Source organism: Salmo salar, chromosome 07, assembly GCF_965601325.2.
Source record: "Salmo salar chromosome 07, fSalSal1, whole genome shotgun sequence".
In the NCBI taxonomy this organism is placed as follows: Eukaryota; Metazoa; Chordata; class Actinopteri; order Salmoniformes; family Salmonidae; genus Salmo; species Salmo salar.
In genome coordinates, this window is record NC_138297.1 from 52085521 (window position 1) to 52101690 (window position 16170).

Genomic DNA, 16170 nt, shown 5'->3' on the forward strand with positions numbered 1-16170 from the left:
GTGTCTTCCAGCGCCCCTGGGATAATGTACATTTGCTGAAGCATTATGACAACTCAGCGACACAATGGTAGGGATTAAATGAGCTGGACTTGGGTCATTGATAAGTCATTGTCTCAACAAAGCCTTATAATGCTGTGAAAGGATCCAGGAACACAAATGATTTGGGTGGATCCCATCCTCCTTATAAAATGAGCTTTGTTTCCAGAAAGTATCAAAATTGTCAATAAATGTTACACCCACAGAGCTGCAATAGTCTCATAGCCAGTTATGGAGGGCTAAAAGTCTGCTGAACCATTCAATGCCATGATTTAGGGACAGATATTATGGGGCGTTTGTTGGTGTCAAGTAGTGACCCAATCAGTTATTTAATATCCATCTTCAACTGTTCTGAGCTGAGTTTCCCAGTGGACCAGTAGCAGTAGAAATGAACAGCCGGAGCAGCCTTTAGATAAGGCGGCCATGTTTTGGTAACTAAACAGCGTAGGGAGTGGGAGACACACAGAGGGCCTGGGGCTCTCTGACTACAGTACAGTAACACAGCTGAGTGCACCAGAGGAGGAAGCCTGTTTCAGGGGGAGAGTACACACAGGCAGGTCACATGGTTCCAACACCACGCTGCAGGCCCTGTGGCTGTCTGCGCACGTGTGCGCTCCCTCCCTCCCTCCCTCTCTCTCTCACTCACTCACTGACTGACCCACAAGTAAGGTGTTGTTGTGGGGACTCCTTCAGCTGGTGAAGGAGTCCCCCGAAGCGGATCCTCTGTTTGGACCACCACCCAGGACAATGGATCTAATCGCAGTAGCCGACCCAAAACAACGGTGCCGCAGAAGGAGCAGACGGAGCGCCCTCCTGGTCAGGCTCCGTAGACAGGCACATCACCCAACGCCCCAGAGTATACTACTTTCCAATGTCCAGTCTCTTGACAGCAAGGTAGACAAAATTCAAGCAAGGGTTGCCTTCCAGAGAGACATCAGAGATTGTAACATTCTCTGTTTCAAAGAAACAGGGGCAGCAGGGTAGCCTAGTGGTTAGAGCGTTCGAATCCCTGAGCTGACAAGGTACAAATCTGTTGTTCTGCCCCTGAACAAGGCAGTTAACCCACTGTTCCTAGGCCTAGGCCGTCATTGAAAATAAGAATTTGTTCTTAACTGACTTGCCTAGTTAAATAAAGGTAAAAATAAAAAAATAAAAAACATACCTCTCTCGGGATATATTGTCAGAACTGGTTCAGCCACCGGGCTTCTCCATTCATCGTGCCAACAGACATAAACACCTCTCTGGGAAGGGCTGGGGTGTATGCTTCATGATTAGCAACTCATAACAACATGTGGGTTCGATTCCCACCGGGGACCAGTACGGAGAAAAAAAAAGAAATGTATGCTAAAATTACAAAAAATGTAAAAAAATGTAACATACAGGAACTCAGGTCCTTCTGCTCACCTGACCAAGAATTCCTCACAATCAAATGCCAGCCATATTACCTTCCAAGAGAATTCTCGTAAGTTATAGTCACAGCTTTGTACATTCCCCCTCAAGCAGACACCAAGACGGCCCTCAAGGAACTTCACTGGACTCTATGTAAGCTGGAAACCATATATGCTGAGGCTGCATTTATTGTAGCTGGGGATTTTAACAAAGAAAATTTGAAAACAAGGCTACCTATCAGCATATTGATTGTGCTACTCGCAGGGGTAATACACTCGACCACCGCTACTCCAACGTCCACGATGCATACATGCATTCTTAGGCAGAAACTCAAACAGTGACGAGAACCATTCAACGCTGGTCCGACCAATCGGAAGCCATGCTTTAAGATTGTTTTGATCACGCGGACTGGAATGTTCCGGTCAGCCTCAGAGAATAACATCGACCTATACGTTGACTCGGTGAGTGAGATTATAAAGAAGTACATTGGAGATGTTGTACCCACTGTGACTATTAAAACCTACCCTAACCAGAAACCGTGGCTGGATGGCGGCATTCGCGCAAAACTGAAAACGCGAACCACCACATTTAACCTGTTTGGGATAGGGGGCAGTATTTTCACGGCCGGATAAAAAACATACCCGATTTAATCTGGTTATTACTCCTGCCCAGAAACGAGAATATGCATATAATTAATAGATTTGGATAGAAAACACCCTAAAGTTTCTAAAACTGTTTGAATGGTGTCTGTGAGTATAACAGAACTCATATGGCAGGCCAAAACCTGAGAAGATTCTATATGGGAAGTGCCCTGTCTGACCATTTCTTGGCCTTCTGTAGCCTCTTTATCGAAAATACAGGATCTCTGCTGTAACGTGACATTTTCTAAGGCTCCCATAGGCTCTCAGAAGGCGCCAGAACGTGGAATGATAACTCTGCAGTCTCTGGGCGAAAAACAGTAGGGGTTTTGGAGAGTGGTACTTCTGAGAACAATGACACTGTCGTGCGCGTGCATGTGAAGACTCCATTTTCTTATTTCAGTGTTTGAACGGATACAACATCTCCCGGTTGGAATATTATCGCTATTTTACGAGAAATCGCATAAAAATTGATTTTAAACAGCGTTTGACATGCTTCGAAGTACGGTAATGGAATATTTTGAATTTTTTTGTCACAAAACGCGCCGGCGCGTCACCCTTCGGATAGTGATTTGAACGCACGAACAAAACTGAGCTATTTGGATATAACTATGGATTATTTGGAACCAAAACAACATTGGGTGTTGAAGTAGAAGTCCTGGGAGTGCATTCTGACGAAGAACAGCAAAGGTAATCCAATTTTTCTTATAGTAAATCTGAGTTTGGTGAGTGCCAAACTTGGTGGGTGTCAAAATAGCTAGCCATGATGGCCGGACTATCTACTCAGAATATTGCAAAATGTGCTTTCACCGAAAAGCTATTTTAAAATCGGACACCGCGATTGCATAAAGGAGTTCTGTATCTATAATTCTTAAAATAATTGTTATGTTTTTTGTGAACGTTTATCGTGAGTCATTTAGTAAATTCACCGGAAGTTTCGGTGGGTATGCTAGTTCTGAACAAAACATGCTAATGTAAAAAGCTGGTTTTTGATATAAATATGAACTTGATTGAACAAAACATGCATGTATTGTATAACATGTCCTAGGAGTGTCATCTGATGAAGATCATCAAAGGTTAGTGCTGCATTTAGCTGTGGTTTTGGTTTTTGTGACATATATGCTAGCTTGAAAAATGGGTGTGTGATTATTTCTGGCTGGCATTCTCCTGACATAATCTCCTGACATAATCTAATGTTTTGCTTTCGTTGTAAAGCCTTTTTGAAATCGGACAATGTGGTTAGATAAAGGAGAGCCTTGTCTTTAAAATGGTGTAAAATAGTCATATGTTTGAAAAAATTGATTTTTTTGCATTTTTGAGGTATTTGTAATTCACGCCACGCTATACCATTGGATATTGGTGAGGCGTTCCGCTAGCGGAACGTCTGTCCCTAACAGGTTTTTAACCATGGAAAGAGGTCTGGGAATATGGCTGAATATAAACAGTGTAGTTGATGACTACTGCCCCGTAGCACTCACTTCTGTCATCATGAAGTTCTTTGAGAGACTAGTCAAGGATCATATCACCTCCACCTTACCGGCCACCCTAGACCCACTTCAGTTTGCATACCGCCCCAACAGGTCCACAGACAACGCATTCGCCATTACACTGCCCTATCCCATCTGGACAAAAGGAATACCTATGTAAGAATGCTGTTCATTGACTACAGCTCAGGATTCAACACCATAGTACCCTCCAAGCTCATCATCAAGCTAGAGGCCCTGGGTCTCAACCCCGCCCTGTGCAACTGGGTCCTGGACTTTCTGACGTGGTGAAGATAGAAAACAACATCTCCACTTCGCTGACCCTCAACACTGGGGCCCCACAAGGGTGCGTGCTCAGCCCCCTCCTGTACTCCCTGTTCACCCACGACTGCGTGGCCATGCACGCCTCCAACTCAATCATCAAGTTTGCGGACGACACAACAGTGGTAGGCTTGATTACCAACAACAACCTCTCACTCAACGTCAACAAAACAAAGGAGATGATCGTGGACTTCAGGAAACAGCAGAGGGAGCACCCCCCCATCCACATCGAAGAGAAGGTGGAAAGTTAAGTTCCTCGGCGTACACATCACTGACAAACTGAAATGGTCCACCCAAACAGACAGTGTGGTGAAGAAGGAGCAACAGCGCCTCTTCAACCTCAGGAGGCTGAAGAAATTTGGCTTGACACCCAAAAGCCTGACAAACTTTTACAGATGCACAATCGAGAGCATCCTGTCGGGCTGTATCACAGCCTGGTACGGCAACTGCACCGCCCTCAACCGCACGGCTCTCTAGAGGGTGGTGCGGTCTGCACAACGCATCACCGGGGGCAAAGTACCTGCCCTCCATGACACCTACAGCACCCGATGTCACAGAGAGGCCAAAAAGATCATCAAGGACAACAACCACCCGAGCCACTGCCTGTTCACAAAGCTACCATCTAGAAGGCGAGGTCAGTACAGGTGCATCAAAGCTGGGACCGAGAGACTGAAAAACAACTTCTATCTCAAGGCCATCGGACTGCTAAACAGCAATCACTAACTCAGAGAGGCTGCTGCCAACATTGAGACCCAATCACTGGACACTTTAATAAATGGATCACTAGTCACTTTAAATAATGCCACTTTAATAATGTTTACATATATTACATTACTCATATCACATGTATATACTGTATTTTATACCATCTATTGCACCTTGCCTATGCTGCTCGGCCATCGCTCATCCATATACTTATATGAACATATTCTCATTCACCCCTTTAGATTTGTGTGTATTAGGAAATTGTTGGGGAATTGTTAGATTACTTGTTAGATATTACTGCACTGTCGGAACTAGAAGCACAAGCATTTCGCTACGCGCGCATTAACATCTGCTAACCATGTGTATGTGACCAATAAAATGTGATTTTGATTTGATTTGAAGAGAGCAGTGGTCCACTGTAGCAGAGGTTTGGAAGAAAATATCACAGGGATGAATGAATAAAAGAAGATGTGCTTTTGCATCGGGAGTTGAAATACTGCTTTTAAAGGGCACAGCAGAGGAATATCTCCAGTATGTTTTAGTAGTCTAAGCTAACTCCCCAATGACCCGAAGCTCATATGGGCATGTTCAACCTTAGCATACTGAGTAAGGCGGGACTCCTACAGGTGCAGGAGTGCTGTCAAAGTCAGACAGTGTGGAGAGAGCAGGACACAGAGCCACGGCCGTCTCTGCTCTGGGCAGCCAGTCAGTCCATGTTGTTTGGACGGCCATGACAGAGACAGAGACACCACAGAGAGAGAGGCTCCAGCAGGACCTGAGCCCACTGCCAGCTGGGTTTGTTGTGCTACCAGCTGAGTGGCCGTCCAAAGGCCCTCTCCCTCTCTCACTAGTCACTACAGTTTCGGGTGAACGTGCCCGCCACATGCTGCCCCTACAAAGGCAGCGGCGGCTTAACCATGCCGTTAAAGTCAGTGGCTTCTTGGCAGCTGGTGCTGCCATACATGGGTTCCAAGCGGGCATGAGCTGCAGACACAAAGGGAGCTAATGGCCGCCCTCTGCCCGCCACCGCTCCATGTCCCCCCCCCCCCCCCCACACCTCTGTTCTGGACCACAACACAACGGACGGAGGGAGCGATGGATGGAAAGAGGGATGTTATTGCATTGTTATGCACAACGCGGATAGGATATGACCTCGAGGCGTGGAGTGGGACGGAGGATGTCACTCCAATCAGCCAGACGTGACGTGACAAGGACCAGAGGAGCCGTGACCCTGACAGAGAAATGGAGAGAGAGCGAGAGGGAGAGAGAGAAAGAGGGACTATAGGGAGGAGGGTTGGGAGGGGCCTATCTGAAGCCTGCTGCTACAGACCTCTCTGTTAGTTGAGAGAGAGATACCGGTGTGGCTCCATCACTGAATGAGGCCACTTCCATTTCTGAAGAACGTCTCTGCATCTCTCCTCATCTCACCACCCTCTCTACACACAAACAAGCACAAACTCACTCACCCGGCAGCTATCTCTCGACCTCTTTAAGATCTACCCTAAATAATTATGTCTACCAGCTTACTTAATTCCCTGCACTGCTTTGTAGTACTGAAAAAAGCTAATGGTTCAAAGTGCTTTGAAAGATACTACAAACATAACCAAGCACTCTCAAAATGATTTAACATATGACAGTCTACTACAGATATACACTGAGTGGACAAAACATTAAGGATACATTACTAATATTGAGTTGCACCCCCTTTGCCCTCAGAACAGCCTCAATTCGTCGGGGCATGGACTCTACAAGGTGTCAAAAGCGTTCCACAGTTGTGTCAGGTTGGCTGGATGTCCTTTGAATGGTGGACCATTCTTTATACACACGGGAAACTGTTGAGCGTGAAAAACTCAGCAGCATTGCAGTTCTTGACACAAACCGGTGTGCCTGACACCTACTACCGAACCCCGTTCAAAGGCACTTAAATCTCTTGTCTTGCCCATTTACCCACTGAATGGCACACTTACACAATCCATGTCACAATTGTCTCAAGGCTTAAGAAGCCAACCTTTCTCCTGGGTAAGAACCTCCCCACAATTACAGAGGTCCAACGAACTGCCTCATGAAGCATTAGTGTGATGCTGATATCGTACAGGCTTATAAAAATGCTGCCACCAATTTAATTAATGGAAGCATTTGTGCATGGGGGTAACATCAGGGGAGGGATCCAGATTGCCTGGTGACATCTCATTTAAAATGGTGCCTAGGAGCGCCACAGAATAGTACGTCAACATCGCTGTCATTAAACAGTGACAAGCCGTACATCATTATCTGACTTTTATCTGTGTTTTACAAGCAGAGGAAACGTCTGTCAGAAAACGTGGGATAATGGCAGAGCTATTTCATTTTGTCGCCATTTCATTTTTCGTCCCCAGACGTTTTCATCCGGGAATGAAGCGGCATAAATTGATAGACATGACGGGAAAGATGCTCTCAATACTCCTACCACTGCTGCAGATGTAAGCACTGAGTTGGAGTTTGAAGTAGAGGTTGTAGCTCTAGAAACATGTCCTGTGGAGCGCTGTGGCTATTTTAATATCTACCTGACTTTTCTTCTCATCAATCAGGGCAATGCATACTGACAACTGAACGGTGTTTCCAAACAGAGCACTACAAACCCTCAGTCTTTCACAAGGAGCTGGTTATGGTCCAGTATCACTCTTTCACTTCCCCCAGCCAGCCTCTCTACTGTACAGTGTGCCGGTGTTATAATAGCAGCTGAAGAGGGTGAGAGGCAAAATATACAGTTGGAGCAAGAATCCAAATAACCCTGAGTTCAAACACAGTCACATGAATGAATAAATCACAACACATACAGTCACTGAGGCTAAAGATGGAACATAGAAGCCACAGACTCACAGGGGATATACTGACATACATCTACTGTGTAACCCTATGACCGGGTCTGTAACCCTATGACCGGGTCTGTAACCCTATGACCGGGTCTGTAACTCTATGACCGGGCCTGTAACCCTATGACCGGGTCCGTAACTCCATGACCGGGTCTGTAACCCTATGACCGGGTCTGTATCCCTATGACCGGGTCTGTAACCCTATGACCGGGCCTGCAACCCTATGACATGGTCTGTAACCCTATGACCGGGTCTGTAACCCTATGGCCGGGCCTGTAACCCTATGACCGGGCCTGTAACCCTATGACCGGGTCTGTAACCCTATGGCCGGGTCTGTAACCCTATGGCCGGGTCTGTAACCCTATGGCCGGGTCTGTAACCCTATGGCCGGGGCTGTAACCCTATGACCGGGTCTGTAACCCTATGACCGGGTCACCTATAAAGGTTAATGGTCCATATCTAGGTTATATCAATTCTAAGAAAATACATTTAAAATGTTCCAGAGGTAAGACTATATCATAAAAAAACTACTTTTTGGTACTATTATGTGATTTCAGACACATTATTATGGTATTATAAGACACGACAACCCCTTTTAAGTAAGTGTTTGCCTGTGTGATCAAATCACAGCCAATACAGTCTGTGTGCTTTGCTTGTGTCTCTAAACCATGTGGATTTACTGTCGGTATCGGCCAGCACCGCCTGTGAACAAAGTCCTCTTTTCTTCCAGTCAAACCTCAAGAGAAGCAGGGGGAACTTGTGACTAGAATTATTGACACACTTTCTACCAGCGAGATAATCTCTACTTTAATAGGAATTATTACGCAAGCAATTATTTGCCCATGTCGCTGGGAAATGAACAACCAATGAACACACTACACCCAAAATGTCAGCGCAATTCCATTCCATTTCACTGCTCCTCACTGTATTCCAAGTTGTGTTTTTATTGCCATGGGACGACTATGGATGAGTGCATTTACATTACAGTTCTTTAGCAGACGCTCTTATCCAGAGCGACTTACAGGAGCAATTAGGGTTAAGTGCCTTGCTCAAGGGCACAGACAGATTTTTCACCTAATCAGCTCGGGGATTCGAACCAGCTACTTTCAGTTACTGGCCCAACGCTCTTAGCAGCTAGGCTACCTGCCGCTCTTGAAACTAATATTGTGTAGCAGCTCACTTTCAATGACATGAATATTGCAAGAGATATTATTTTTACTGCTCTAATTACGTTGGTAACCAGTTTATAATAGCAATAAGGCACCTCTGGGTTTGTGGCACGCTTTGCGTCATGCCTAAGAACAGCCCTTCGCCGTGGTATATTGGCCATGTACCACACCCCCTCAGGCCTTATTGCTTAAATATAGAAATTGGACCATACTGTATGGTATGTGCAATGAATATACAACCTTTCTCATCTCTGAAGTGGAAGGAATAGCCTTGATGGACCCCCCAACTCCTAGTTGTAACCTAGGTGTATCACATGGTCCAGAACGTTGTGCTCAACACACATGGAAGGAATTGGCTCCTATGCTGTACAATACTTGTGGCAGAGCGGAGCTAAGAAAATGTGCACAGTTGTGTTCTATCAATTTCTATGCGTTTTTATCTCAGAATAGAATTGGACCATACAGTATGGGCATTGTACACACAACCACTGTCATCTCCAATAGCCATGATGGACCTTCATGTTACTGTATGCTTAACATACACTAAGAAGGAAGAGGCTCCTGGGTGGAACAGTATGTTACCTGAGGCAGGGCGGAGCTGAGCTGGCGCTGCAGTGAGTCCCGGTCGTAGATAACGTCCTCCAGGTGCTGCTGGGACAGCCCCAGGCTCTCCTGGGTCTCCCTCAGCGTGTCCAACAGGCGGTCTCTCTCATCCAGCATGTTGACCATCAGCTGCTCAAAGTGGGAGTCTGGGTCCGAGGTGCTGCTCTGGGAGCCCCGCTGAGCCGTGTCCTCGCTGATGGTGGGCATCACCTCGCACATCATCTCGCCCTGGGTGGGGGGAACGGGGTCAAAGTTTAGCCAGGTCAGAGAGTGATGCTCAGTGGTTGTTCTATGGGAGGTAGGGCTAGGGAGCTTTATTGTGATGTTGTTACAGGAAAACCTCTTGGATCTTACAACAGTCTAATGATCAAGTCATAAACCTGTACATAAAACTGATCTTTTAAGTGATTATTAGGCGATTCATTCTGTGTTTCAGTCATAAAAAATACAAAGATCTCGACCAGAAATAGAGATGATGTAGTCCTACACTTTCAGAGCTGCAGCACTGTGAGCCTCCATCTCATCTAGAGGCAGTATGAACCCAGTGTTTCCTGTGTTTACAAAGCCTTGATTGGTGTCACCTTCCCTCAGACTCAAAGACACCAGGGACATGACGTGAGGGATGACAGAGGAGAGGGTCTCCACTGTAGGGGGCCAGATGGCTTAGAGAGCTCTGGTCCTCAGTGACCTCCTGCTTAGGGCAGGGAGATTCTCTTGGCAAGAATGTGTGTGTGTTGTGTGTGTGTGTGTGTGTGTGTGTGTGCATTGTGTATTGTGTGTGTGTGTGTGAGAGAGAGAGACACACTTGGAGCATGGCTCCACGTCTCTCCAGTGTTTCAAGGCTGTGTCGACGTCTTGGGAGGCTGGCCGTTCGTTCTGCCCTAGTTTTAACACATACTATTTAATGGGCCAGCCTGTGTCTGGTTGCATAATGCAGCAGATCTATACTATTGTGAATATTTGAAGCTATATCATTCCTAGGAGGTTTTGGCTGATCTTTGCCTTCCACCTCCACCGGTCTGTACCTTGTCAGCTGTGTCCACAACTTCACAGATGCAGATGTTGACCTATGACAACGCAGCTCTTTAACCATCCCCATTACTCACCACATTAACGCATGCATGGAACAACCCTACATATCTAAAACACGCATTCACACTGTCCTCTTGTCCAACATTCCATCACTTCACCAGAGACGTGAACCGCAGACACTACAAATGTGAAGTCACAGAGACACAGACCGATAGACAGACCCATGGTCAGTCCCCTCACCATCGACGGGTAGCCTATATAATGGCAAGTCTGTCTCCCAGCAGCCTCTCCTAGCAGGAGTCTGGGGTCTCAGCGCTGGCCCCGGCACACAGCCAGGCTCCCACCGCCTCCCGTTCAGACACCATCCGTTACCATTTAAACCTGAGAGACCAGACTAGACTAGAGAGCTGGAGTCCGTGATGATCATGCGGTCTAGCTGTATAGTAAAACCCTACTGTTCCAAACACAGGTTGTGTACAGCGGAGGACCTAACTACAGATGCTCATAGGGCTCATGTCTTTAAACAGGAAGAGAAGAAACAATTGCAGCAATCCTGAGTGTCGCACACTGTTATCACACAATAATAACTCATCATTTAATGACACCAATTAGACTTGATTACAGCTCATTCAACTTAGTGTCTCAGCTACACAGAAACAGGTCCCCATCTCATCATCAAAGAAAACACAAAAATTCCACCAATGGATTTTCCCATTTCTACAACTATATTAAAGCAGATTTCGGTTGGCTCCTTGGACAAACGATTTTCTCCCATAATGCCCGGGTGCCACTGTATATTGTCGCTACGCAGCGGCACGCTTATATAAGCTGTGAATTCTACCAAGTACAGTGGCAGGCGGGCGGGAAGGGGGACAGGCGGGAAGGAGGGCAGGCGAGCAGGGAGGCAGGCGGGCGGGCAGGGGGGCAGGGAGGCAGGCGGGCGGGCAGGGGGGCAGGGAGGCAGGCGGGCGGGCAGGGGGGCAGAGAGGCAGGCGGGCGGGCAGGGGGGCAGGGGGGCGGGCAGGGGGGCAGGGAGGCAGGCGGGCGGGGGGGCAGGTGGGCGGGCAGGGGGGCAGGGGGGCAGGGAGGCAGGCGGGCGGGCAGGGGGGCAGGGAGGCAGGCGGGCGGGCAGGGGGGCAGGTGGGCGGGCAGGGGGGCAGGGAGAGAGGTTTGAGTTAGTGTGTGTTGGCTTATGAACTCCCCCATGGCTTCTTAAACTAACATAGAACACACAGTGAACATTGTTTAGTGTCTCAGGCTGTGTTTGTAGTAGACTGCTTCTTATTGCCATGCACCGTAGTGTGAACGTGATGCAGTTGGTTTAAGATACACCCAGGACAGAGCTAACAGCTCATTAGCTTTCATGTCACCGTCTAAGGGGTATAGTCACATGAAACAGACAGAAATGTGTGTACTGCTGTGTGTAGCATAGTGATACAGATACCTCTCACAGAGGCCTACAACCTAGTCTGACCATATCTGTATATTACACTATCATGGGCCAGTTATTAGGCTGTTATCAATATGTCGTCAATAAAACAACTCTATAAACAATTCAATCCTTTCTTTTGACCTTTATGTCAGAATAACCACACGCAATAATGAGACAAACCAGAACAAATGGATGTGTAGTCTATAAATGCAGTACAGAAAACGAGGCAGGTTAAGTCGATAGAAAGTATATCAAAGAAAATAAGACCAGCGCGACAGCTTCAGCGCCCAATTCTAACTACCTCATAAAACCACTAAAACGCAAGGACAAGGATGAAATGGAACGATATCCAATCAGAGAGGCTCAACAGAACACATTCTGCACCACAGAGGCAGCGGGAGGTGGGAGGAACGTGCACTGGCAGGATCAATGGGTGTTGCTCCCTGTGCCATATGCCAATTAATGAATAATTCAGAGGGATTGGAGGGCTGGGTTCCCTTCCCAATCAGTGCAGAGAATTTTGTGCAACTTTCAGCGCGTGTTTACAGTGAACACTGAGGCTGTACCCTTACAGTTTTAGACATTAGCCAATAGGCTATTTGAGCATAATGTAGGCCTACCAACAAAACCAATGGAGCAAATCCTGTAACATTTTCACATGGAAATAGCTTTTGATTTCTATGATATAGCCTACAGTAGCCTATATGTGGTGTTCAATGCAGGCCTACATTGCATGAGACTTTTAAAAATGTTTTTACATTAAGGTCTTGAAATTAATATTTGTTTTACTTAGTCTGTAACACCATGGGCCTGTAAATTGTGTTGTATGATGCAAGAAACCACTTTAGAAAATAAAACGTATTATTACCATACAGAGAATTAGACAATGTAGGCTTCCCCTCTGCCTATTGGCTTATTTACATATTCAAGCCTGTGTCAAAATACAACACTGCACCTTTAGTTTTTTATTTAACCTTTATTTAACTAGGCAAGTCAGTTAAGAACAAATTCTTATTGACATTGACAGCCTACCCGGCCAAATTGTGCTAATTGGGCACTGCCCTATGGGACTCCCAACCACAGCCAGTTGTGACACAGCCTGGAATCGAACCAGGATCTGTAGTGATGCCTCTAGCACTGAGATGCAGTAAATTAAGCAATAACGCCCGAGGAGGTGTGGAAAATGGCCAATATACCACAGCCAAGGGCTGTTCTTATGCACGATGCAACACAGAGTGCCTGAACACAGTCCTAAGCTGTGGTATATCACAACCACCCGAGGTGCCTTATTACTATTATAAACTGACTGGCTACCAATGTAATTGGAGCAGTAAAACGAAATGTTTTGTCATACCCGTGCTATACGGTCTGATATACCAGGGCTGTCAGCCAATCAGCATTCAGGTCTCGAACCACCCAGTTTATAATGTTGATTCGACCACAGAAAAAACGTTGATGTATATACGGCAAACTCAGTGAAGTTCAATCTATTGTCTCTGCACGGCCAGGCATTTCTTCTGTGCAGCAGTCCTGGAGGAAGTGTGCGCAGCTTAGAGGGTACATTGGTGCTGACTAAAGGCAAATCTACTTTTAAATAATGTCCATGTTTGATTTCTTGGCATGCGCCTAGGCCCAATGTGCAGCAGTGGAATGCTTTGGTGATCTTAAGTGTATCGGAAAACTATTAAGTCACACTCACTCATTCTCACTTTGACACCAGTAACACATGGACAGGTGGAAACAGATGACACAGCAGTTTTGTGAATGAGGGAGAAGATAAGAGAATTCCCATTCATACGACAGCCTATACCCACAAATACACTTCAGACAACAATACTGTTGGCTGCCAAAAAGACAGCTATTCAACCCCTTCCAATGCAATCACTGCAACAGAACCCTAGTCTCTTGAGAAGCAGGTTCACAGAACATTAGCATGGTTGATGATGGAAGATCCCTCACATTTAAACAATACTCAATCCACTGCAAGTCTAGGACCTCTCCATATGTTTAATGAGTCAGAAATTCACAAGGCAAGGAGTGCCTGGCTTTCTGACGTGAAATCAATTTCCTCTGACCATCCCACTGAGCTCACTACATTGTGGGTGTAATATAACCCAACGTAGACACAAATGTAGGGCAAAGGACCTGTGAGTGGCTGATTCATTGAGTAAAGCCTCACGTCTCACCCCGCCCCACTGACTCTCACAACTAGTGAATGGGCTGCCGACTGGGCGGGGTGGGGGTGAGAGGGGGGGTTGAGTGTAGAGTTTCACCCAGCACGCTGTCATTAAGGAGCAGGAGGGAGTGGGCAGAGGAGGGTTTACGTGTGTGTGTATGTATGTATGTATGTATGTATGTATGTATGTATGTATGTATGTATGTATGTGTGTGTGTGTGTGTGTGTGTGTGTGTGCGTGCGTGCGTGCGTGCGTGCGTGCGTGCGTGCGTGCGTGCGTGCGTGCGTGCGTGCGTGGGTGCATGTATGTATGTATGTATATATGTATGTGTGTGTGTGTGCGTGCGTGCGTGCGTGCGTGCGTGCGTGCGTGCGTGCGTGCGTGCGTGCGTGCGTGCGTGCGTGCGTGCGTGCGTGCGTGCGTGCGTGCGTGGGTGCATGTATGTATGTATGTATGTATGTATGTATGTATGTATGTATGTATGTATGTATGTATGTATGTGTATGTGTGTGTATGTAAACCAGCGTTGCCCAAGCACGGTCTCACCTATACCCCAACCCCCTACAACAAGGTCATGCAAACAATCAATCGATGGAGATGAATAATAACACAGATAGAACTGGGCCAAAAAGACAATGAAGGCCAGATCTGATTTGCAGCCGGTCGCCAGGGTCAGTCTGACATCGTTTCAACGGCAAAGCCGGGCATTTTATGCTACCTTTACTTTGGCAATCATGTAAATTGGGCCATAAAAAATTACATGAAATTATAATTTTATAGACATAAAGGCCGCTCTCTCTCTCTCTGCCTGCTACTACAGGTAGCCCTCTGCATGATCCCATGTAGCAATAAGCGCTGTTCTCTCACCAGACATATTAAGCACAGTGTATTGGCATGAAGGAGGTCCATCAGAGGAAAATCAACTCAGTTGTATACTCATTAAGGTGAAATGATTATCTTGCTATATCACTGGTCTACATTAGACGTGCACATGGATCCAGTAGGAGGTGAACCCAAAGCAGCATCAGAGAGCCTGAGCAGAGCATATGTAATAATGGTATGGCTTGTACATATGGTTTCATCTGTCCTTTTCTACATTAACGCAGTGACAAAGAGCATAACGATATAACTTGCATAATTGAATGAGATGTTAATGTGTTATAATTACTGAGTCAAGGGCATATATGTGATTGAATGAGGTATTCATCCATCTATGTGTGTGTGTGTGTGTGTGTGTGTGTGTGTAGCAGAAGGAGCCTAAATGCCCAATATTCACTCATTCCTCAGATGTGTACAGTATTCACTGCTAATGTAGAGGAGGGGCACATATTCTTCTCATGACAACCCTCTCAGTGTTCTATTCCTCAGAAACACATGACATGCGCCGGAATAGTGAGCTAATCTCATTTTTGCACAGTAGCATTGTTTTCCATGCTCTTAAATGATAATTGGGGAGAATCCTTAGCCATTTTTAAGTGCATTACATCATGCATGCCTCTCCATCCCGCCCCCTTTAACTATCTCTTTCGCTACACTCTGACAGTGTCCGGATTTTCTGTAGCTCTCCACTATATTATAGGCATTGGTTACATACTAACGCAAAATGTAGGCTATGGGCACGTCCGTTTATATTTAGTAGGCTACTCCAGCATCTTGCACATTATTAAGAAGTTGAGGGTGAGTGGTTGCCTATTTCTAAATCACCTTGGGCGCGCTCTCTGTGCTGAACAGCAGGTCGTGGGGTGCAATCATAATCTCGACAGGCAAATGGTAAAACAATCAATGACATTCTATTCGCCGACATCAGTCTCCATACTTACGTTTTTTTCCCTGTAGGTTACTGTATGTAGGCTCCTTCAATGGATCAATGACAACTGCGGTCTCCGCGAGCTAACGAAATCTCACAGCTGGGACCATTAGCGGCCAATCCAGTCCTAGGATGAAGCTTCAATGGCAGAACGCAGCGACAAGACAGCTCCGATGAAATGTGCCGAGGCATAAACCGCTGGCATTTTCAAAAACTTGAAATTGCCCTGTTCCGTGGTGACATTTGGTTCTCCAGATATACCCATTGGTAAAAATATGGCACGTTACAAATTCCTGATGCGAGAAGAAGAGTCGGTAAAGACCATTGTTTCAGCTGGCGGAGGGGAGGTGTGCTGTATCTTAAAGTTGCAGTTGTTCAATTCTCTGCTCACCAGAACATGGTCACGATACATGGAATTTGTGTATCAATTATATATTTTTTCTTGGATGAAAAATGAAGCACAAGTTGTATTTACAAGTATAATAGCCTAATGCGTAATGGGAAGCCTAATGCTGTGCATTCTGA

General features: G+C 46.2%; 1 protein-coding gene across 5 annotated transcripts in view; it reads right to left on the reverse strand.

The window, feature by feature from the left end:
• Positions 1-15955, reverse strand: part of LOC106609381 (liprin-alpha-2) — a 206351-nt gene extending 190396 nt beyond the window's left edge. For all 5 annotated transcript variants that reach the window (XM_045722136.2, XM_082977753.1, XM_082977752.1 and 2 more), the window contains exons 1-2: positions 15659-15955; positions 9177-9425 (exon numbers count right to left, since the gene is read on the reverse strand). In XM_045722136.2, the coding sequence (XP_045578092.1) occupies positions 9177-9419 (243 nt within the window). In that variant the 5' untranslated portion in view covers positions 9420-9425; positions 15659-15955. The remainder of the gene's footprint in view (positions 1-9176; positions 9426-15658) is intronic.
• Between the last annotated feature and the right edge of the window lie 215 nt (positions 15956-16170).